This window comes from Halichoeres trimaculatus, unplaced genomic scaffold (assembly GCF_033239565.1).
Source record: "Halichoeres trimaculatus isolate MK-OKI-2021-1 unplaced genomic scaffold, fHalTri1.1 fHalTri1_scaffold_16, whole genome shotgun sequence".
NCBI lineage: Eukaryota > Metazoa > Chordata > Actinopteri > Labriformes > Labridae > Halichoeres > Halichoeres trimaculatus.
The window spans coordinates 13,779,795-13,804,654 of NW_027437194.1; the positions used below are offsets into that span (position 1 = coordinate 13,779,795).

The window sequence follows — 24,860 nt, forward strand, 5'->3', positions numbered from 1 at the left end:
TGTTTTTACAGACAATAGGAGGGAAAAGTCTGACAACAACAGATTAAAAAACAATATTTTTATAAGATTTTTCATTTTTCAGTACAGTTGACAAAAAGAGAATAAATAATATCTACAAAGAACTATTAACAGATTTTTTTGTACATCATTTACACTTTTACATGTTTTTATATTAACATTTTCTTACATTTTGGACATTTTTTAGACTTTTTTTTTTGACAGAATTGTCAAATTTCATACAACATCCTCACTGAACAGAACAAAAACTTGTTTTTAACGCTACATCCTACAATTGGCAACTTTTGACTTTTAAACCAGGGTCACACATACACACATTCGCAAACACTCGTTAAATATTTATCTTAACACCCTGTGGTGTGAGCAGGGTTTGAATCTGAAGGAAAGATCGGAACAGTTACTTCTGCCTTTGAGCAAGGCACTGTAAAAGGCTGTCCTCAAATCAAAAAGCATGAGCTTAAGATTTTCTGGCACATCTGTTCTCTTCAGACACAAACTCAGACCTCTAGTCTGCTCATTAAACGCTTGAAGGAGCTTCAAAAGAAAACTGTGCAAATGAAAATGTTTGACAGAAGAAGAGAGCAGTCGGATCAGATGTTTGTTGTCTCGAACTGAGGCTTAAAAACAACTTTAGACTTTGTTGCCTTTGTTTCTGTAAAAGACTTCATCCTACCTTTATCTTAGGATACTTCAAATTCAAAAAATAAGGTTTTTTTCTGATAATCTTAGAAATAAACACAGCGGTAATTAAACAGATGCAATTCCTTTTTTACCCCATAATACCTGATTAGAGTAAGAGGCTTAAAACCAAAAACAAATTTACCCAAGCCAGGCCAAATTCATAGTGAACAGTCCTGCACCAAGAGACAAAAAATGTGCAGCTCTGTTTCCAGGCTCAAAGTGAAAACCTTGTCACTATTTTTCTCCTTTGAACTATAAAAATGGATACCAGGTTTGACTTTTTTCATCATCTCCAACTGCTCTCATCTTCTGTAAATCAGAGAACTCCTAACTCCCACTAAAAACAGTCATAAGATTAATAACAGTCAAAAACTTTCTGATAAATATTAGCTTTTTTTTTTTCTTGCCGACAGAACAAGTTGCAGATCTGATCTCACCTCTGAGCCTTAAGCGTGTCTTGTGTCAGACTCTGCACGCTTAGCACCATACAGACTAAACTCTGCACCCTGTCGACTGAATTTTCTCTTACTTTTGTCCTGGAATGTGACATCTCAACATGCACCAACACGTCTACAAACTAAAAATCTATCAAATCTACCAAAAAGAGTCCAGACTGCTCAGCTGCCAGTTGTTGTGCGATTCTCCACCAGCACCAGAGCTTATTGTTCAAGCGGTGATTTAAAAGGACGCGATCAGGTGGAGAGGTTAAGAGAGTGGAGGGTGAAGACGGAGAGGCACATGATGGCAGCGGGGCTTCAGGCGACGAGGTGTTTGCGGTCTCTTTGGCGGCGGAGGTGGAGAGGGAAGTAGGGGCCCTCAGCGTCGCTGCCCAGAGAGCTGCTGAGAGACTCCTCGCCTGAACTCATGACGTCTTCACTGGAATCCTCACTGTAGAGACACAATCAGGAACTTACCACAACCGTACATAGTGTGGGAAAACGTACTTCACTAGAAACTTTGATCTTTGGGTCCTTAGAAATTCATAAGAAGTCTAAAACCAAAATTCACCAATTTACATTACATGACATTAGTTAAATAATGAAATTAAATAAGGGACAGGGAGTGTGGTGATTTTTGGAAGAGTTAGATGATGAGTGTACACAGAAACTGTTTAACAGACAGACATCCATCTGTTGTCAGCTGGTTTCATTTCCTGACTCGTCAAAGTCTGGCTCTGCTGTCTTGATAAAATCAGCTGATTCTGTTCATCACATGGGATTGAACACCACCACTTTAAAAACTTAAGTTTGAACAAGATTTATGAGCTAGTCAGCTGGAAAAGTCTCACACGTCTGCTTCTTTCTTTTCTCTTTACACAACACCTTGAGATAAAAGTTCCACAGAGGAACGCGTTACATAAAAGCAGCGCACTTTAGCCCCGAGTGACATCATGGAAACGTCTGTGTCAGTGGGACGTGCCTGTTGACTCGCTCACATCCCATCATACAGTGCAAAGAGATATGAGAGGCCCGAACATGCTGAGACATACTGGGAGGGGGGCCGGTCTGTCTGTGTGTGTGACATATAGTTACAACATATAGGGAACTTGTTTGTTGCTTTAGGCCAGTGTTACAACACAGCAGAAAATCAAGTTTGCTTTCTTCAGTCCTTCTTCAAACTGAAACATGGTGTCATAGTATCCTTTGTTTAGTTAAAAATGTGATTTGACCCCAGTAAACCCTAAAGAAACTAGGTCTTTGTTTTTGTTGTGTTGCTATATGAACTGGCGTATTTGGTTTGTGCGTGTATGGCAACAAATCAGGTGTGTCTGGTTGCTGCTAACCTTAAACGCCCTTTTTGTTGTCAGGAGTTTTTGAGAATTAACAGCTGATTTAATTGTGAGCTCTCACATGAGGTCACATGTACTCAACCTGACAGCTGAGTAAGAAAGAAACTGAATCAAACACAGATCAAAGTCTGACTGTTAAAGTTTGCTTGAATCAAGCACTAAAAGTTCTGTGCTGAGAGTAGGATTTTTGATAAATTAACATTTGCTTGTAGGGTTTTAAGATAATCTTTGTGGAATAATTGCACTCTGTGTATCGTGTATATTCCAGAATATTAGTTCTTCTGGAGTATAAGTTGCACCAGTCAAAAAGTGTGCCATGAAAAACGGAAAAAAAATATTAACAAATAATATATTATATTACATAAAACTCTGATAAGTATGTATTTGACTATAAGGAGGTTTAAATAATTTTCAAGCATATTCTTCGTATTCTTCTTCTTTCTATGACCATAGTGAAGTTTCAGTTTCTCTTCTCTTTGTGTGCGTGTATATATATAAAACGCACTATAAGTCACTATTTTGGTCACATTCGTCTGAAACTTTGATTTGTACTCAGCCTTTTTGTGTAACCAAAGGTCATTGTCTTGCTCAGTGTCAATTTTTTTTCATAAATGTGATATCTTGCCAGAATATTCACAACCAGCTAAACAAGTTAATATATTCAGAATAAACTGGGATCTGACAGGATGCATATCTTGATCCGATTATTATGTAGATGTTAGTGTAAGCATCTTTGGGCCCAACAAATCCAGTATCCTGTGCAGGTGGAATTGACGCCTTGGTAGTGATTGTGTCTTGCTAGACAGTGTTAATAGTTCTGCCCAGGCTTCTTAGAGTGAACAATTTCACAGTGTCTTGCTATTAAAAGTGCAGATTAGACAGACTAATATCTTATCCAGTTATCCATAAGGTTACAGATTAAGAAACTTTTTTGTTGGTGTTTTTTGAGTTTCTGTTTTGATGTCTCGTTCAGACCGTGTGTTTAAGTTGCTCAGGTAAGTTTGTGGTACTGACTGTGTTAGAACCCTGTTCAGGAGTGTTTCAGATTCAACTGAGTATTTTTCCCGGGGTGAATTTGGAGTACTGACCTCTCACTCTCATCCCAGCAGTTTTCGGGGATGGTGGGCAGTTCAGGGATGCTGCAGTAGCTGTGCAGGTTCTGCGCTGTTCGCCTGGAGACGATCCACTGCAGCTTCCTGTGGTTGGGTTTGCTGCATTCAGGGGATGCGTAGTCCAAGAGACAACCCGCCACACGTTCACTCCATAGCCGCAGCTCACTGTCTGCAATCTGAAACCAAAGCACACGGATCGGTGAAGACGTTTGGCTTTTTGCCCTGTACAGTAACAGATCGTGTGTTTAAAATAACTGTTACTTAACACATAATACTATGTTCCTGTAAAAGGAAACCTAATTTCTTTTTCCAGGTTACAAGGTTAAGTGAAACCAGGTTAAAACGGCGTCTGCAGGTTTCCCTGCAACTTGATCAGCTGATCATGTAACACCTGAGGGTTCAAGTACGACTAGCTGGGAGGAGTTGAAAGACAAACATGCAGAGTGTCACTGTGTCAGCAACCTTCGACGTCCCAAAATAACCTCATTCAAGGGCACTAATTTTAACTGTGGATGTTTTCAAATAATAATAATAATAATAATGATGATGAAAAAGTGTAAATTATCTGATCAGTTTCATGTTTGATAAAATAAGATGAAGAGGCTGATCATGAACCAGTGTCTTGACATAAATCCTGCCATAATCATTTAAAGGTCTACTTTTCCAGCATGTGTGGGCTCTTGTCGTCACAACAGGGCAGCAGCTTACGTAACTGCAGCCGTCAACTGAAAAAAAATGTTTTGGACCATAGCCGGGCTAAGAATAAACAGACGTCTCCTTACGCACGCTGCTATTCAATATGTGACCACACCTAATTCTGTGTTGTGTCCTGCTGTCTCTGCTACAGCCAGAAACTGGAATCTTTCTTTTGAGTCTTAAGCCTACAGGCTGACGAAGTTATTCCTCATGTTATTATTTCAGTCACGCCCGTGACTACAAATGTTTGTGGTTGCAGCTAATACCATCGGTAAATTAGCATAAAACAACTAGTTCCGTAAAATCAGGGCTTTCAAAATCGAATTTCTTCTTTTTTTTTTTTTTTTGCTTTCCATTACATCATGCTTCAACAGATGCTGCTGTCCCTCCCTGGTTGAGTTGTTTGTGTCATAAAATCATGGTGTGTTTACCTTCAGGTGTCTCTGGATATGATAGGCTATCTCCAACATGTCTTCTGACTGGACAGCTTCGATCTCCTGCCTCAGGAGAGACAGGGCTAGGACAGACGGCTGTGTGGACAAACAAAAAAAACAACAGGTTAAACATTTACCAAAGTCTCAGTCCAGTTTTTACACAAACAGTGACTGAACAAAACTCATTTCTTAGAGTCATTAGATTACAGATCTGATGTAATCCAAGGGGACCTTGAAATCTCACAGGGATGTCTTACCTTTGCTTTTGAGAAAGAGATCTTGCACAGACAGGCTTTGAGCTGTACCTCCAACTTCTCCAGGCTTAAAGTCTCCTTTCTGTTCCCACAGAAAAAAACAGACACAAAAAGGTTCAGGTGTGTTTGGAAACACACAGACTTTGTTAACACCAGACAATAACAACCAATTGTTGTCAGGTTTTCAAGGACCTTTCAAACACGTCTAAAAACTTCTTGAAATAAGAGCCATAATCTGAATATCTTGGGTTTAAGCTAAAGATTAGCTGGACAAAATAAAAACAACACACTTTGCCAGGGTTATGCAAGTGTGAGGAATTGGTGCAAAGGACTGCCATGACCAAATCCAATCAGAAGGCTCCATTCAGACAGGACTGAAAGCTGGGTGCTGCCCTACATCAGGTAAAGCTACAGTGACAAACAAGGGAGGGAGGAGAAGCTCCTCAAAACAAATCCTGGAGTGGATTTCTCCTTGCTGTACACTATAAACTCTGGTGATTAATGTCACTGCTAAGATGTGCAATTAATCCCCTATTTCTTTTAACAGGGGCAGCAAACTTGATCTGTTTGATAAATGTGATGCAGAAGAAAAGAACAGGTATTTGGCCTAAAATTCTGAAAACTACAGGATTCTATGTCTCACCTCTCTGTGCAGTGTGAAAGTGCAATCTGGTGGTACATGTGAAGAAATGTTAAGGCAGTGATTGCTTTGGACTTGAAGTTGAGCTTCTCAGAGACAATCCTCTCCATGCGGTTGAGGTCGGACACTGTGAACTTGCACTGTCCAATACGGATGAGCTCATCACCTGGCGTCACATTGCACTCCTCTTCCGTCACTTTGGCTGCAATGTGAAGGCAGCTAAGGCTGACACAGGAGAGGTGCTTGGGCTGGATCTGAGGTAGACAAGAAGTGTAAGTTACTGCTTTAGAAGATATTTACCATTCACTGAAGGCAAAAAATGTATTTGTTTGTTTCCATAGAGTCACACTGGGAAATTTTCAGGCAGCCAAGACCAGATAAAAACAAATCTGTCCTATATCTGGTCCTAGTAGGTGTGAGCAGTTCGTACCCTCATCATGGCCAAGAATCTGTCCAGCAGGTTAACAGCCAGGACGAAGGTCTGCGTGCTGTAACCAAAGAAGCTGGTCAGACTCCACAGATCCTCCACTTTGGCATCCCTGCACTTAGCTGAAATTCGGCTGTCATCCTGCAAAACAACCAAAGTAAATAACATTTTATCTGTCACAACAATGGGTCACAAAATATTTATTTTAAGCTTCATTCCAAGTTTTAGATTTGGGTGATACTGAAGAAACAAAGATTTGCTCACATGTGTGGTTGACTCGATGAGGCTCAATCCTGTCTCCTTTGGGAGGTAATGAACCTCCTGATCATAGTTGAGCCTCAGCTCCCTCATCAGCTTGAAGGCATCCATATTCTTGGCTGGCACTGGAGCTGGTGGTCTTGTGTTTTCAGGACAGTATTGTTACTACAACAGGGAGACAAAGATCCAATGTTAAAAGATATACATAGTTAAGATTGTAACGATGAATTCAGATCAGTTTGAGGAGTAGTTAATGCAATTGGAGATCAAGCACTTTGTTTGCAAATTAAGAATAATCCACTTTACGTATATTGAAAAATGGACCTTAGAAAGTTTATAGCATTTCAGATTATATTTTTATACCTGTGGACGTCATCTATGACTCATATCTTGTTTTATGGCTTTTGTTTTAATAAAAATGTTCTTCAATTTCTGTATAAGTTTTTGTTTTTGCAGTATTATTTGTGTTTTATTACGTACACTGTATGTCCCTGGCCTACATTCGCTCTCAGCCCATACAGGGGTCATCGCTCGGAGCCCCGCCCACTCCCCCCCTCAGCTGAGCTCCGGTGTCAGATTTCCAGAGGTAGACGCCTTCCCCTGTCCTCTGACCGAAAAACAACAGCCTGTCCAAGGCTCTGTCTGTTAATAAACAACCCAAAATACACAAAAATATAATCCACTAGATTTGAAATAGTCGGTTTCGCCGTTTTTCCTTTGGCTAATAGTGGGAGCTAACGTGAACAGCATCCAGCAAGCGTTTAAATCCTCTCAAACAGGAGCGGGGGAGGGGCTGGTTTTTTTCATTCCTCAGACATTAAAAGGCCTATTATATTGTCCAGTAAGACAAATTTATAAAAGGCAATAATTGTTTTGGTTATTACATCGCGGACTGTATGCAAGTCATCCACCCACAGCGTAAATATAGTTTTTCTATTTGGTTTAAACCGTGTAAAAAAAATATCTGCTTTGAACGGGAGACGGATCCAAGGATACTAACAACAACAGACAAGGAAAAAAATCTTCGGCAGCAGGAAAACTGTTCGTCCAGAATCGTGTTTAAATTGGAATTTTAATCCCAAAACAACGACAAAACGGAGAAAACACTTGTACTGACACTATTTCCTTTATAAGCCAGAAACCAGGAAACCCCTTTCATATACTACTGCCACTGTCTTCATTATTTAAACATCACTATGTCTTGAGAAATACACAGAGATATTCTGCGGGACAGGATTATAAATTCCGACAATAAAAGGCTATTTGTGATTTAATCAAAGCAAAATATAAGTCCTATTGTCGACTGTTCAGTCTCATCAGCTGTTTCCTTCTGTGTCGAGCCAATTAACAAGAAAGACAAGTCGAAGTCATAAATTACATTAACTCCGTCTTAAGGAAGCGAATTTCATGATAAATATTGATTGAGATGAGAACTCTACCTGTTAGTGCAGATTAAATCCACATATCTGTTGTCTCCACTGTAACGACCAACGATACTCCTTCTCGTCTTCTCTCTCCTTTCTCCTTTTCTCTCTTTTGTTGATGTCTCTAAAGCTCACGCCCACATTCTACGTCACGGAACATCAACCAATCAAATACGTTAACTCAAGAATAGAATTTTCCAATTTTAGGTATTAAACGGCAGAGAAATCATTTACAGACTGCTTTATTTTAAGAGAATACGACAAATAATTTTCAAAGTAAGATTTTTTGCTCTAATGATTGATAAAACAGCCTAAACTTGTCTCTAAATGAGAAACAATGCTTCCCATACAGGAGACGATCCCCCAATGACTGACGTTTGCAACTAGCCAATCAGCAAGCTGCAGTTTACAACGTTCAAATAGTCCGCCCAAAATTGGATGATTGGATTGGCTATGAACTTTGTTAGTGTCCTGACGAAATCTTTAGATTACGTAGTGTCTTATTACATTGTCTTTATCGAACTGATTTAAACAAATAACTTCGTACAAATAAAAATAAATTGTTTAGTGTTAATAAGTTTTCATTCTGGCTGAGGTCTGCATACACTGCGAGCAGTTTGCAAAACAGATAATAATAAATAGTAATTGCAAATGCGAATAGACAACGACAGTTCAGAAATATGGAAAGACATGTTTTATTGAAATCATTTGTTATATTCAATAAAAGTGCCTCTAGCGACTTTGTCCCAACGTAACCCCACAGTCATATGTGGGGTAGTTGATTTTACTGAGCCAAACTTAGGACTGTTTTCTGTTCTGTTCTTTCATTAGAGGAGCAGCATGATGAAAACAGAAACCGAATTTTTATCACTAACAAACACAGATCTACCATTAAACTAAAACTTCACTCATTTAAAGTCATAATCCTTTTACATTTGGAATACCTTTGATGAAAATACAATGAAAATTGTTCCTGTTGTTGAAATTACCACTAATTACGCATCCAGAAACTTCAAGTTTAACCCAACATTACTCTTTTTTCAAACCAAAAACTTACATTGGATTTGGTTAAAATTAATCCTCAGAGAAGAGATTTATCAGTCAGGAGCTTTAACTGGGGGTAAGCTTATTAGATCTCTAGACTCTATATATCACCCCCCAATTTATTTTAAAACTGTGCAAATATATATTTTAAATTGTTTAAGCAGAAAAAATGATTGTTTTATGAAATCATATTTAACACTGTGCTGCATCACCCCGTATTAAAATAACACAGTAAAAGTGTGGTACCCAGATGATCTGGAGTTTGACATTAAACTGTTGTCCAATTCGGGCCTGATATAGGATTCAAATACACATTAAATACATACAGACACAATATGTAGCAAATATACCCCAATAAATGAAATTTATATCTATATCTATCTATAATCTTAGCAACATTATACTGCTTAGTAACATTGAACAATATGAGCAATATGTTCCTTTTTGCTGCTTTCACTTTCAATTTAAGTGATATAAATAATCTTAACTCCAATACTAAGAAAATAAAGCATTATTAATAGGAATTTTCCATGGAGGGTAACATTGTTTTGTCCCCCTGTCTCCCTGTCCAGCCTTGAGGTGGGCGGAGCTTCTTCCTTCTCTCTACCCCCGGTCCCCTCCTCGGAAGTAGACATAGCTGTCTATTCCGTTCTTTTATTTTTATACATTTTTTACCCCTTTCCCCGACACAAGGCACCATGGCCGCAAAGATGGACGACTAAACTAAAGAACGGGTCCCCGCTTTCACCCTTAAATTATCCTTGAACGGATCGGACCGGATGAAATCCAACTGTGGTTTTCTCCGCTTCGCAGGGGAGGTAAGGCTCCGTGTAATATCTGGGTGTGAGTCAGCAATTTAAAGGGCTCTATCATACCGTTTACATACAAGTCACTGTAAACGCGTTCTCACCTGTATTAAATGACACTATTTTAAGGTATTAATCAACATTCAAACCATTTTATGTGGGAAACACGTTACAGTTTTAGCGCAACGTCATAGCAGCTAGCGAGTTGCTAACGACGCTAGGCTGTAAACTTAGCCATATTCCAGGGAGTAGTCGGATCCAGGGTAAAAGTGGAAATGAATACCCTGTAATGCACCTGCTCTGGGAGGCCCGGGGTTTTCCTTTTGAGAAGGGTTTAAGGTAAATTCCCATAAGATGGGGAAAGGTATTGTTGAACAATTTGGACAGTTCCGTATTTTGTGATACGATCAAAGCTATGTGGTTGTTAGTTGTTATGTAACTGTATTCCACATAAGGGTGTAGAAACCACAAACTTTGTGTTAAGGGGTGTGATAAGTTAGTTTCATTAGTCCTAGCACGACCTATGCTACAAGTTTCACAGGATTATAACTTTTTTATATCAATAGATAAACATTTAAATCTATCATAGTCCCTGCAAAATGTGCTCTGCTTTTGTGACTCAAAGGTGTGTAACAAATGAGGGAAATCATTTTAAAAACAGCAACTGTTTGTGTTTTGTATAATTTTTCAGTTTTAAGAATGTATGTAGAAAGATGTAGAATTGTTGAATACTGGGTCTGAGAGCTTTCTGATTTAAAGAGAAATTGAACACCCAGTGTTTTCTTTACTTTAAGAAATTTCTTCATAAAAATAATGTTTAAAAAAAATGCTGATTTGAATATGAGTATGTAATATCCTGGTGTGTGGTGTCTCTGCAGGTAGCTGTATCCAGTGGGGAGGTAGGCTTATCCAGGGGAGGACAGAATGAAGTTCATCGACCCCTGGGGACGCCAGAGGCTGTCTTTTCTTCTGGAAAAGGCCGCCTCTAGGGAAGCTAAGATGTGGAGGGTCTACGTGCCAAAGAAACCCTCCTCACAGGTAGGCATTCTGATACTTGATTAGCTGTGCATGATGTTTCAGACGGACAGTACAATTAGAACAAATTAACATTTTAATATCCTTCAAAATTTTATATAGACATGGAAATCATTTGGCTGTTTTTGAGCATTAAAAATCATGATAGATTTTGCATTTTCTCAGTAAAATCCTATCAAGAAATCTATGAAGTCAAATTTCCAATGTTGTGAAATGTGATAGACTTAACAGTTCTCTGACTTAAGCAAGGTTTAAGGCTAGTTTGTGAAATAACTTATTGAACAGAAAGTTCAGACAAGGACTTTGTGCTCTTGCCCGTTAATTTGCAGCAGACAGTAGGTTCCTACCTCTGCTGCGTCAGAGACATAGCTGTAGATTACACGTAGTCATGAAGTAGCAGTGTCTTAGGAACAAAGTGAGTCACTGAACACACATTCATTACCAGCTAGTCCAACCCGGTTTACATGTCAGAAGACACAATCTCAAATGATATCACAACACCTAATGTCATCACACCCTCAGCTGATCACACCCAGTTTCTGGGCTGGTCATAACATGATGTCAGACTTCCCTTAAATTACTTCACACCTTGATTTTTACTTAGACTTTCTCACAGGAGTTGTTCAGAAAAATGTAGTTAAAAACTTTAGAGCAGAACAATTCAACCCTAGATTTCAAGATCTAATTTTTTTTATTTATCCTCGAGGCTTTGAGTAATGATGCAAGAGTCACTGTTCCCTCTGCTCTGTGTTACTGCATTTAGCTGGATATAACCTGTGGCAATCACACACTGACTCACAACAATGTCTGGTGGAAGTTTTACCAGGTGGAAAATTTAATGTCACCCTGTTCACCCTTGCACCCCACCCTGATCAGAAATTTTCAGGTGTGTAAGGCTTGTGTGAAAGGGCATAAAAGACTAAGAAAAGCCTCTGAACCACCTTAAAAGTATTTAGTTTTCTCTGGTAGTCAGTAAGGAAGTTGTTCTGCACAGTTTGGGAACTTGCAGTGGCTCTCTCAGCATGCTGTGTTGTAGTGAAGCCTCAGCTTATCGAGCTAATTACGCTAATTGAGTAGATGGGATTGACAGTGGGGCATCCCTGGTTGGTAATCTGTACGTTAGACACCTACAGGGCTGCAGGTCCACTGTAAAAGAGACAACAACGCACTTAAATTTAAAAGTAACCAAAATGATGTTCTGTTTTCAACATTTATCTTTCCAAAACTGATACTTGATCACTTCATACTTTCTACTCTCACTCTGTTTACCTACGCCCAGCCCAGCTGATCTTGCGGTGTAGTGATTTGAGTTAAATTGAATTATCATCAGGGTAATCTCTGAATGTTAATCCAGATCTTCTGCTGCTGAGTCACTGCTGCGTGCTCATGTGTCTGTCAGTTTAATCAGGCTAGTGGGACACGCTCAACCTCCTGCTGGTGATCTGTTGGTTTGGAGTCCTGCAGTGTGATCCTGTTAGCAGAGCACGGAAACACTCAACCAAACACTCTTTGTTGATGGGTAAATTGGTTCTAAATTTGTGAAAACGGTAACATTTAATTCTGCATTTTTTTTCTTATTGTATCGCAGGCAAATTTATATTATTGCACCTGTAAATGTCTTGCAGTTATTTGAAAAGCATCATTATATAAAAGGTTTAAACCCTGACAGAAAAACAAACAGTGCTCTGTCTGGCCCTGGACCAGTCTATCAGTAGTTTTGTTTTGTTTATGGTTATAACAGGCACTAACTAAGATATCAGCACCTTTTGCCTAGTTATCAGACATGTTGACTGGCGTAAATGATCAAAGACACAGACAGCCTCCTCATAGCTATAAAAATATAAACAGTGTTGCTGGGTAGAATCCAGTTCTGCATGTAAGGCATTTAACGTGGATTAACCGTCAAGGCTGAATTTTTCAGCCAAGCAATGAAATTATTTGATCATGAAGCACCATCAGCCGGAGATTCTCCTGCTCTTCCTCATTACTTTGATACCATGGGATTACTTCAGCTCATCCACTGAAGTTAAATCACAACACAACCTCAATATGTGTGTGCACCCCGGCAATTCTAAATGCAGTGACCACCACATATCACCAGAAACTGATAGACAGGCGATGAAACAGGAAACTGGTGACCTGACCAGGCAAAGATTTATTTAAACTGTCCACCAGTTAGCCTTAAAGTGATACTCTGGGATGGAACAAGTTGGGTACTATCACAAGGTTTAGAGCAGAAATTACCCCTACAGCAGTGATTTTGTGCAGCAGAAGCCCAGGGCGCTCCCACCAAACACCCCCTCCCTGCTCCTCTGCCGGTTTCCTCTGCACTCAGACGGGGCCATTTTTTACTTGACCAAAAACACAAATAAACGGACTCCCACAGAAAAAATCTGATATCTGTCTGCATTCACGCTTTATTTAGAGAATTTTCAGTGCATTACTTTCACACAATATTACCGCTAAATAAGGCTCTAGTTCTCATCATGTCTCTTCGTCCTGGCAGACTACCTGCGTTTGTTTATATCTGGCACGCCACGCGCCTGGACTGATACACTAAGCGGCGAGCACCTCGTAGCCAGCTGTGGCTCTGCAGTGGAGGTAGCTCTGTTTTACGACAGGATGAGAATTAGAGCCTTATTTAGCAGTGTTTTTGTGTGAAAGTAACGCGCTGGAAATTCTCTAACTAAAGCGTGAATGCAGACCAATATCTGATTTTTTCGGTGGGAGTCTGTTTATTTGTGTTTCTGGTCAAGTAAAAATTGGCCCCGTCTGAGTGCAGAGGAGCAGGAAAGGGGTGTTTGGTGTGAGCGCTCTGGGCTTCTGCTGCACAAAAACACTGTTGTAGAGGTAATTTCTGCCCTAAACCTTGTGATAGGACCCAACGTGTTCCATCCCGGAGTATCACTTTAAGAAGTTGGAAGTGGTAGGAAAATGAGCTCAGCCACAGTTCTGGGGTAGATAATGAAGCCAGACAGAACGGCTTCAGGAAGGCAACCCCTGCCAGCCTTATGAAGCGATAGCTCCCACCTCTTCTGGTGTGATCATGCCAACATTGGGCTGGGTAAGATGTATGAACAGGCTAACTGCAGTAAACCTAAAAAAGACTAATGTTGGGGTGTGCTCCAGTTATCCTGAACTTGTAAAACATACCCAATGAACTCTCAGGCCTCTTTACCCCCCCTCTGAAAAAGCGGGGACAAGTGACTCATATGGAAAGACATCAAGAGCATGTCTCTTTCTCTCCTACCTGAAGAAGTGGTCGAGATGAAAATGTGACGTTGACAGAGTTTGTCATTTTGGGAAACTGAAGTGGGTCAGTTGTTTTTAGTTTGGACAGTAAAGAGCTTAGAGGCTGAGCAGTGTCAGGCTGCAAAGTTTTTTGCTGGAAGGTCAGCAACCTTCTGACCTCTGACCCTTCCTGAGAGTCAAGAGTTACACACGCTGAACTCACTGAGCTCGGGCTTTCAGCTCTCTTTGGGACTGAGCAAAGAAAAGATACAATTAAACTACAAAAAGGACTCATGAAGCAAGTGTATTTTAAACTGTACTAGCCCCCAGGAAATTTGAATTAACAAGTCTTTTAATTTAGATTAACCATATTCTTGATGTCAAGTGAGAAAACTGACACAGTTATAATCAGCAAAGTAGTATTTTATTTCAGCGTTACTTCTAATTTGTAGCTTTGTATCATATGAAAGTTCTGTGGGTTTGTAAAAACATGTTTTTTTGGTAGAACAGTGCAAGGATGTGTTAACATGACCTTAAAAGAAGCTTTAAGAAACACTAAATATCATTAAACTTAAATATCTTCCTTTTCTGAGCAGCAGGGTCATTGTTAATCGCAGGGAGAGTTTTTCAATTGTTAAATTGTCGTTAAAGAAATATCAGCAAACAAAGTACAAAAATAATGCAAGCTGTGTTTGGTGGATTATTCTTTGTCGCCCCCTCATTTTTAAAAAAAATACTTCCGTCCACACGCAGCAGGCGAATCCGCTGATAAGTGTGGCCCAAGGCCTTTCAATTCCATATTTGGCAGTGTTTTCAGACTTAGAACCCCTGCCAGCCAATCAGAATGAGCCCTTGTCATTCAGCTGTGATGTTGAAGGACTGTAAACTCTGTTTCCCATCGTCTACACGAAACCATGAAACCGGAGTTTTCCAAAATCTTCACTTTGGCCAGAGTTTTCAGAAAACATTGTTTATTTCTCTTTTGGTGGCTCATTTGTAAAGTACATGTATTTGTGAGGGTGAGCAGCAGTGCTATGCGGATTGCACCATGAAAAAATGACAAACTGACTGTTGTTTTGAGCTTCTGGTACTACGAGGCTCTGACAATCAGGTGCCTGATCATCAGCACCTTTAGGCATAGGTCGGTAGGTGTCTGCGCCATGAATCAGCATGCCATGTTTGCCTGATCATGTTTTTAAGATCCCCAAACCAGAGAGTGTGTAGGAATCTCCTACCAGATTCAAAGGCTATTTTCTCTGCCTACAAGAACTAAAATCCTATTCCTTTCAGTCGTCATCTGCTCTTCTTCTGTGTACTCCGGTTCATACAGGTATCCGGAATGGAACTTTGTTGTCGCTGTCATAGTCACTCATTTTGAATTTCCTACGCTGCCTCACAATCCTTAGAGTACAAACAAAAGAATTACGATACTTGATCAAACTGTCATGAGGCTACAACCGGCGCCTGTAGCATAGCTTGTTTACATTCCCTACAGCTGAAAGGAGGAGGGGGGACGGAGCGCACTAGCCCTGTGCGGAAGGATACATGACCAGTAAGTTAGGTCCGGGTAAATGTTTATACTTCCGAAGACTTAATGCACTTAAAAAATATTTTATGTAGCGTACTCTTAAACTGTGGTATTACTTTTTGATTTTAGTTCTTGTAGGCAGAGAAAATAGCCTTTGAATTTGGTACCGTCTCTCCCTGTTAGCGCCTATTTCCTTGTCACCATCGATTACAATTTGTGTCTTACTGAGGGAGAGGAGACAACTTTCTACTGTATCTAATGTCCTTAGTGGTCACATAGAGCGCATACAACCCCACTTCAAAAAAACTGAACCATCCCTTTAAATCATTTGAATTGTGCAAAGATTATGATAACTAAATCTAAAAAGCTTAAATAGATGGGATGCTGATAATTGACTTTGCAAAGCAGCCACTACATCTGTTATCTCTCACCGTGGTAAATGCCTTTGAGCAATAAACTGACAAATTACTCACCAAAAGTAGGAATGCCCACCCAACCTGATGGAGTTTGGTAAAGTGATTCTCCAGGTGCTCATTCCAAAGAGACTTATGTGCTACTTCAATTCCACTGGTGTAGAGTTTGGTTAAAGATGATTGGTTATCAACACCTAATTTTCTCAAGTCAGGGTTTAATTTATTTGTTTATTTGTTTAGTTGTAAGATTTTTTTATTTTATATTTTTCATATGGTGCTACTATTTACAAATTTACATAGTTTCACATTTTCATAATTGTCAAAGTAGTTGTTACATCATAGCTCTAAAACAACTATTTATTGTTTTATTGCAGAGTCTGTACAGGGAGTACCTCTAGTCTAAGTCTTAATCTGTTGCACCGTCTGAAGTTTCATGACAAGGAGGATTTCATCCGTGCGGGATAAACAAGCTGAGCTCTTTAGATGAACAAGTTATGTAACAGCCATTCTGTATTGATAATATTTTCATTAAGAGGGCGCCTGAGGTCGGACTGCCAGCTCCTGTGCCGTACATCAGCTGTCAAGTGGTGTGAAAGCCCAGGACTCTTGGCCTGTTTCTGGATGAGCTTTGTTCTGGTTGTGGAGGAAGTAATCATTCTTTATGTCCGACTCAGGTCCAATGAAACATCTCAAAGTGAATTGTCATCTATTGAAAACATCAGGCCAAGAGAAAATGAGCTCCTCAGGGCCTTTTTTTGTTGTTCCCATTGTTGTCTTTTTCCAGAAATAGTTTCTCCTGTGTTCTCTGTATCCTCACTGTGTCCTCAGTTCTGCTTCACGGTCGACTGTTGGTTGGATTTTCATTTTTAAGAGGGTCGTTTCTGTGTCATCATTGATGTATTCACTTGGCCAAAAAAGTCAAGCTTATAAAATGCGTCGTTTATTTTACGGGAAAACTTGAGTCTTTTTGTTCTGTGCTCTAAACAAAACAAACAGCCTTTTTAAAGTTTTCTCCTCAGGAAAATAAAACCTTTTTTTCCAATCACAGGGCACGCACCTTAATGTTTCATAATAACCACACAAAACATAATAGCTCTATATAGAAAACCTGCTGCAGTGGAATCCGTTTTTTTTTTGTCAGCAAACTGTGACAATGTCCTGCTGTAGCACAACAAGCCCATTAAAGGCTTCTTGCCTCGTTAGCTTTAGCAGTTAGCCCAAATGGCTTAAAGACATGAAGCTGCCCATGTTGAACCTTGTTTGTTTGTTTGTTGAAGGATACAGATATCTCCCCGGCCCAGCGGGACGAGGTCGTGCGCTGGTTGACAGAGCTCCATGGCAGACTGCAGCTGTACCCAGAGACCTTGGTGTTAGCTGTTAGCATCCTGGACCGCTTCCTGGCTCCCATCAAGGTAAACATATTTCCTTTAGTGCTTTAATACTGACGCTGATTGTTTGGAGCTGCTTTCCTTAATCTCAGGTTTATCTGGAGAGGAAAACTTTGTTTCTCACCACAAACAAAAATCATAAACAAATACATCAATAGTAACACTTTTTAAATAAAAAAACACCCCAAAAAAGATTTAGAAAATAAATAATAATAATAATAATAATAATAATAATAATAATAATTATTATTATTATTATTATTATTATTATTATTATTATTATTATTATTATTATTATTATTATTATTATTTATTTATTTACTTTTTTATAATTGGAAATACACAGGTGAATAAAAAAAGTAAACAAAAAACATTCATTTTAACTTACACCAGAGCCTTGAAGCTCTTCAAGCTTTAAACCTTAAGAGAAGAAATGACAGGGTACAGGGTTCCTATAGATGGATCCTTTAAAAGTTTTCAGATGTCTTATATCTTAAATTTAGGGGACTTGAGAAGTCAATCTTGAGAGGACTGCGGTATTTTTAAATGTGTTCAAATGTGAAAGGTACCCATCCCTATTCACATCTGAAGTATGTTTTATGTTGTGAAGTAACAAGATTTCTCTCCTCCTCTATTTGATAGCCAATATCAGTTTGGTTTGACTGCATCATTTCCTTATGTTCAGAGGAAACTTTATTTACTCTGGGCAAAGTAAAGTACAGGAGAAGGACTATCCACCAGCACAAGCCAGCAGTCAGGACTGATTATGATATTACAGTATTTAAAACAGCCTTTGAACTTTGCTTATAGCATAGCTGATAGTCCTTACAACCGAATATGATACAGCTGTATAAATAAATAAATAACACAGAAGTATTTATCTTTCTTCTGTTAGGTCTAAAAACTGTCTTGCGTGTCAAAGTGTGCAGGAACCCTGAGTGAGAACAGAAGCGCTCACCAGATCCCAGTTTGTTGTGAGGGGTTTTGTGAGGTCAGGTATTGTAACTTAATCAGTGGGAACTTCTTTAAACGTTTTTGATTCCCACTGTGATTACCAGGATATCCTTGCAGCTGTCTGTCTCGCAGCTGACGGTCTGAAGTACACAGGAACAGTTATTTCTGTGTCAGGTCAGGACAACGTTCTGCTCCACAGACAGGGAGTCAGAGTTTTAGTAGAGGAATGAAATGTTCTCAGATTTATCAGGAGCTGACCTTAAAGTACGTCAGATAAGGCACAGTGTCAACTGGAGTCACAGCTTTGGTACTTGGTGAAATATGCTCAGTGTCCAAGATCTTTACAGGAAATAGAGTCAAGAAAGTCAGAAGTCCAACATCTTCTATTCCTACTGCCCCCTTCTTCCTCTCTGGTGTTATGCCACAAAAGATACATGTTGTTTACTTTATGTCTAAAGCACATTACAAGCCTCTACAGAAGAATGAAAACTTCAAAATATCCTGCACAAATGAAGTTAAATTAAAAGAAAAATTGTGAAAGTTAACCACAGGAAAACTCTGAAGAAGTCTCTGTTGAAGAAAAGAGCAGACTGCTGACTCAGTCGTCTTTTCTCTCTCCAGCTACAAAATGCTGATTTGTTGGGAATATTCTGAAAGAAACGCTCTGTAGGCAATATTGATCAACCATGGTGTCAGAAGGGGCATTGATTTGTGCTGCTTTGCTGCACATGAAGTTGGAACATTGAGTAAGAGTTACTTTAATGGCATTAAATAAGTGATCTACATCTAACTTTCTGACTTTTTGTGGCCAGAATGTCACATCTTTACCTTGATTTTCTCTGAAATTCAAACTTCTTTAACATAATTTGTCACTTAAGTGTGAAGAAGCTAGGTAATAACAGCTTACATAATGAGAGCTGATTTGGTCAAACTAAGAAGCTAATGAACTACAAAAATTTAGTCAACAATGGCTCCATGAAACAGTGAAGTGATCAGAAATGAGTCCAGCATCTTGAGGTTTGTTATCTCTGGTGTCAAACTGCAGTTTGATTGAGAAGATCATTCTTTGTTTGTTTGTCCTCAGGCCCGTCCAAAGTACCTTCGTTGCATCGCCATCGCTTGCTTCTTCTTAGCTGCCAAGACCTGTGAGGAGGATGAGGTGAACACACACACAAACACACACACTCATATATCAGGAAGTAACACCCACACATTGATTAAACAACTTCTGTACCTGATTTTTCATGCACTGATGATTTTGTCAAAGCAAGCAAAGTTTCAATCTCCTCCCTCAACATCAAACTTTAAAAGAGAGAAATTAAACACAGTTTAAACTCTTAAGTGCTCATGTAGGGAGATCCTTTAATATTTGCTTTTTAAAAATTTCAGTCATTGATGAAACTTCTATTTGAAGATTATTTGTTGTTGTTTTAATCCCCTTTCTTCCTGAGGCTTTAGTTTTGAGATTACAGAGAGGATTCCTTCTGATTAAAGGTTGTGTAATGTATAACCTCTGTCACTGTGAATACTACTTTCAAGTGACCCTTTTAAAAGAAAGATAGTTATGGAAACTAATCAAGAATCGCCACCCATTAAAGCTCATATTTTCACCTTTGTTTTTTAATGAGCACATGACAAGCAGCAAATTTATTGAGTCTGTGTTAAAGTAAGATTGTAGTGAGGGACAGTCAGATAGACGGTCGTGCAGTTAACTTGGCTGTACTGATGAACATACCCTGTCTGTGTGTGTGTCTCTCTCAGTGTGTACCCTCTCTGAAGGAGCTGGTTGTCTCCAGCAGCTGTGGCTGTTCCCCGTCGGAGATCCTGAGGATGGAGCGGATCATCCTGGACAAACTGAACTGGGATCTGCACACTGCCACGGCACTGGACTTCCTGCACATAGTACGACTCTCCTTCTTTTTATACACTTGCACAAAAAAGTCTAGCTAAGTGTCTGTATCTGTAAATTTAAACAAGTTGAACCAGTGCCATCTAGTGGTAGAACACAGTCACTGCAGACCTTCTATACCATGCCAGACCATGCCAGTTCATGTTGGATTTTAATCTGGGGTTTATTTTGAAACAAACTAATTTTTTTTGGTAAAAACTGAGTTTCTGTTAGTTAATGAACATCAGAAACAGATAAGACTCATTAATGTATGTTTCTCTTCCTCCTCCCGTATAGTTCCATGCAATGGTGATGTCGTGTCGTTCTGGGTTTTTGGACTCAATGTTGCGTCTGAACCGCTCCCAGCACCTCTCCATGCTCACACGACGACTCTACCATTGTCTGGCCGACCACACACTCATACAGGTACACGCACATCCTCGCTTTATCCGGATGGATTTTTCTGCTCTGCTGCAGTTGTCTGAGAGTCATTAAGTTTGTCCCTTGTGTGTTCCTGTAGCTGAGAGGATCCATGCTGGCCTTGGCCCTCATCACTCTGGAGCTGGAGACCTGTTGTCCTGACTGGCTGGCCCTCACCATCGACCTGCTGAGGAAGGCTCAGGTAACAAACACGATCTGCTTTCTTTCAGAAGTGGAGTCAAAGTCACATTAAGCTATTATCAAAAAACAAAGCAACAAGCAAAGGGGAAACTCCTGAAACATTAAACATAGTTCCTTAAAAGCAGTTGAATTCCATGTAGCACTAAACCAAAGATTTGGAGAAGTTATAAACCAATTAAGCCGTGCTTCTTTTTGTGATATCAGGGAGTTTTGACTCAAATAACTCACACGTTTCTCCATTTGGTGACTCACTACTGACCAGAAATTCAGTTTTGCCCTAAAGTATTGTTTAGTCCAGGTTTTCACACAGAATTATTGGTGTTTTTCATATTCATTTCATTTTATTCATACCTGTCTTCTTCTCTTCTTCTGTCCTAGTTTGACAGCTCAGAACTGATACGAAGTCGAGAGCTGGTGGCTCGTAGTCTGTCCACACCGAAAGCTTCCCTGCCTCCAAACACTGTCTACATCTACCAACCCCTGCAGAGCCAGACCACCCCGCAGCCTCCAGACAAGGACCCCTCACTCCACTGCTACTCACTGGGTATGTTTAAAGGGAAGATCCACAGAGTGCACATATCACAGTCTGTTGGCATGTGTTGAAGAATATTACTGTAAGTTTATCTGTAATTTTTTATTTGTTTACAGGGATCATCAACTCCACCGAGTCTTCCAGGGACCACGCTCCTCCAGAGCAGTTAACACCTGCCTCCTCCTCTGACATCCCAGCGCTACTCTCGCCACCCAAAAACCTCCATCATCTTAACCGCCTGCAGAAAGTCGTACTGCGCTGCAAGTCCTCCTCCAAACGCAAGGTAACACCATTTCTCTATATAGAAATATAGAAATAAAATAAAAAGGGAGGCAATGTATTGAAGATTTAGCAGTTATGCCCTTCTTAAAGATTCAGAGACTATAACATAGATATGGATAAAAGCTTCAACATAAAGGCAAGAAAAGAGTTACTGATATGTCAAAACAAAAAAAAAAAGACCAGTTTTCAGGCTGACATTCAGCAATATTGACCGCAATCGAGCAGAGGAAAATAACTGGTGTAAATATTGAGATGTGAACGCTGCTGGGTTTTTTTTGACCATCTCTTTCTGTTTCCTAAAATGTCACGGACCATGGATTGAGAACAAACAGATCGGCTTTCTATCAATATAAGGTGTTAACACAGGGGTATTCCCCAGCTGTCATCAACTTTACAATGAAAGGGAGGAAGTAAGTTCCTTTGCTAAAAGTTTACTAGCATGTAATGCTATCAGTGCTTGTATTATGGCCCTACCTAACTGTATTTGTAGGGTGGGTGACTTGTTTCCACCTCTGTTGTACTGTATTGTATTTCTTTGTGTGGGGAAAAGCCAACTGGTCTGGCTGCTCGGATGTAACGTAAAGAATCCATAAGAGATTCATTAAGCATAAAAGCTAATGATCTTGATGGATTGAAACACTTCTTATCAATTCTTAAAAGGAACTGGTTTTCAGTACCCATCCCTCGTCTTTAAAGTAAAGATTGGCTTGTTTCGTGGAGCTAGACTCTCGACTTCTCCTCCAATAACCAGAACTTGGAGTGTGAGAACAGTCTTGTATTAGTTGACTCATGTTTTGGTGTTTTCTTTTTTTCTCACTGTTCCTCCTCTACTCCAGTAATTCGTGCTCATAGCACTACAGGAGCCTTGTTTGTCAACAGAGCTGTCAATCATGGCATATACCCTTTTTCACATTGTCTTATACCTAATAAATAAAATGTTCTGTTGAAAAATGATCAGTTGGAGTATACTTGTACTACACGAGGAAACCATGTTTGAGAAAAATATTATTTGAAGTACATTTGGATAATTTTAGTGTCACTCCTGTCCTATCTGTGGTCATGGAAAGAAGAGTCCTTAAGAACTAGACTGTCAATAGAGGAAGCTCCAGGAGTCACAGCTTTACTTTTGGGGAGCTGTCATGTTGTCAATGTTTTGGAGTACTGAGTACGGCCTCGAAAAATTCCCATGGGAATCAAGGCATAGTTTTGTAAAAGGTGATCCTCCAAGATAACGAGGCTTGGCTACACATCCATGGCTCAAATGTCTTGAGGTTTAAGAGGGTGTACAATCTTTACTTTTTAAAAGTCTTTGGTATTGTTATTTTGTGTGACATACAAAATTTGAGAATAACATCCTGAGTCTTAACTTGTGTCCAGGTGGAGGAGATGGAGGTGGATGATTTCTCTGACTGCATCAAACGACTCTACAACGAAGACATCACCACCACAACCGTCCAGGAGGGGGCGACACCTGCTTTGGGGGCCATAGCAACGGGAGGTGGAGAAGGAGAAGGTGGAGGTCTGGCTGTCTGTAGTGTCCTGTTATCTCGACAGGAAGGCAGCTCCTCCCCCTGCCCGCCTCTGCAGCCAGTCAGTGCCTCCTAGAGACCAAACCCGAGCAAAAACCACTTCCACACTGACACCATCTTCTGTTTTTACTTTCAAAGTAAAGACCTCAAAATAAAAGATTCAAACAGTGTCACCAACTCTGCGTTTCCTGCAACAATGATGGGCAACTCCTCCAGCAACAGATAACAATGAAATAGAAAGCTCGTGCTCAGTGTTCTCAGTTGCGTAAAGCAATATAAAGGCAGCTCCTCTGGAAATGTTGCCCATCAGAGTTGCTTGAGGGAATTGTTGCTATTAAACAAAGAGTAAAACAGGGATAAGCAGGTTTCAGTGGTGAGGTTGATTTTTGTTTCGGTGTTCAGCGTTCCTGAGGTCAGCCGCTTCCAACCTCTGCAGATGGAAAACAGAGCCCCAAAAAAATTTAAACATTCAAAAACTAAAAAACGTGCTGCTACTATCTTATTGATTATATCTGTTAAACACAAACACAAATAGTACAAAAAAAAACTTAAAAAAAAACCTTCAGAAACCTAGAATTGACTCCTTGACCATGTAATGTCTCATTTTCTCTGTTTGTCAACTTATATTTGTTTTTCACATCTTTACCTCTTCCATTTTTTATGTTTGTTTTGATTCCATCTTCGTCCCCTCTATCCTGCACTCTGCATGTTTTCATCTCTATTTATAACCTCTAATATATGAATGTTGCTCTGTAGACAATGATCTGTAATATTTGTCCAGACAGAAAATGTTTTTCTTTGTAAGTAAAGTGTAATTTGATTAACAGAAGATGCTAATATAAAATCCCCTCCCATGAATCCCTCTGTTCTTCCCTTTTCCTTCTCAGCGTGTTGTCACAGCTTGACTGAAATGAACTTCTCATGTTGTTTTGTACACCTTCAGAGCCTGCAGAAATATTGGCTGTCAATGAGGTCTTATTGTTGGTAGAGCCAAAATCAACGAAATGATTAGTTACCATACTAGCTCTTACAAATTTCTAAAATACATTCACTGTTGTCTGTTACTTCTTGTTTCACTCATCTGATGGAAACATGAGCAGCCAAAATTCCTGCAGGACATGGAGTACTATACTACTAAATATCCAGAGGGAGTCTAAGTATTGGCACTCCAGTGTGATGAAACAACCCGGAGTAAGTTTAATTATCTCAAGCTCAGAAACAGTAATACGACAATCTTCACTTGGATGCTCAGAATTAACTAAAACAACACGCTGGTTTAATCTCTTGGAGTTCTGTTTAGTATATTTTTATTCCTGCAAAAAGCTCTGTTGTTCCTGCTGTAGGAGCTGCTGGTGGCTGCTTCAGGTCCCTGAATGCAACACAATAAATAAAGAGATAAGAGAATGAAAAACTGACTGAGTGCTTTGTCTTCACTGTATCACACGAACATGTTACATTTTACATTTTAGTAATGTTTAGGAAATGGATGGATATGACAAGACTTGTAGGTGGATCAGGTATGAGATCAAACATGCAAGTCAGAGGAACAAGATGTGCAGTTTTCTATACCAAACCTTGTTTGAAATTGAATGAATTTTGAAAAAAAAAATGAAAAGAAGAAAATGTACTTTTGGGTATCAGTCCATGGAGATCGACATGATTAATTGTGACCCCAATACTTACAGGGTGTCTGCGGGGTCTTAAAAAGTATTAAAAGTAGATAATTCAATTTTGGGAAAATTAAGGGCCTTAAAAAGTATTATAAGTCTTAATTGTTGTTTTATGACTTAGGTAGAAATTGTTTTTTATGGCTAAAAAACTGTTGTTCCGTTGGTCAAAAGAGGTTCTGTGCTTGACTTGTTTGGCCTTTCTATTC

General features: G+C 39.5%; 2 protein-coding genes across 2 annotated transcripts; one reads left to right on the top strand and one right to left on the bottom strand.

Annotated features, from left to right (window-relative positions):
• Positions 1-43: 43 nt before the first annotated feature.
• ccng2 (cyclin G2) lies at positions 44-7,858 on the bottom strand. Its single transcript, XM_074690287.1, has 8 exons — positions 7,749-7,858; positions 6,316-6,474; positions 6,055-6,192; positions 5,628-5,878; positions 4,988-5,066; positions 4,728-4,826; positions 3,577-3,776; positions 44-1,587 (listed from the first exon to the last, which is right to left on the bottom strand). The coding sequence occupies exons 2-8, from the start codon at positions 6,418-6,420 to the stop codon at positions 1,455-1,457; spliced, it is 1,005 nt and encodes a 334-aa protein (XP_074546388.1). The 5' UTR covers positions 6,421-6,474; positions 7,749-7,858; the 3' UTR covers positions 44-1,454.
• Positions 7,859-9,362: 1,504 nt separating this feature from the next.
• Positions 9,363-24,399, top strand: ccni (cyclin I). The gene is made up of 10 exons (XM_074690880.1): positions 9,363-9,595; positions 10,462-10,621; positions 17,068-17,202; positions 19,217-19,291; positions 19,894-20,034; positions 20,318-20,446; positions 20,541-20,642; positions 21,020-21,185; positions 21,290-21,456; positions 22,833-24,399. The coding sequence occupies exons 2-10, from the start codon at positions 10,508-10,510 to the stop codon at positions 23,058-23,060; spliced, it is 1,257 nt and encodes a 418-aa protein (XP_074546981.1). The 5' UTR covers positions 9,363-9,595; positions 10,462-10,507; the 3' UTR covers positions 23,061-24,399.
• Positions 24,400-24,860: the final 461 nt, after the last annotated feature.

Excerpts from the sequence above, each read along its gene's own strand:
- ccng2 (XM_074690287.1), bottom strand. The coding sequence starts at position 6,420 with ATGGATGCCTTCAAGCTGATGAGGGAGCTGAGGCTCAACTATGATCAG. Across the intron at positions 6,193-6,315 it reads TCATCGAGTCAACCACACAT|GATGACAGCCGAATTTCAGC; the intron begins GTGAGCAAATCT and ends GTTGTTTTGCAG. Across the intron at positions 5,879-6,054 it reads GATTCTTGGCCATGATGAGG|ATCCAGCCCAAGCACCTCTC; the intron begins GTACGAACTGCT and ends TGTCTACCTCAG.
- ccni (XM_074690880.1), top strand. The coding sequence starts at position 10,508 with ATGAAGTTCATCGACCCCTGGGGACGCCAGAGGCTGTCTTTTCTTCTG. Across the intron at positions 17,203-19,216 it reads GCTTCCTGGCTCCCATCAAG|GCCCGTCCAAAGTACCTTCG; the intron begins GTAAACATATTT and ends GTTTGTCCTCAG. Across the intron at positions 20,035-20,317 it reads CACTGGACTTCCTGCACATA|TTCCATGCAATGGTGATGTC; the intron begins GTACGACTCTCC and ends CCTCCCGTATAG.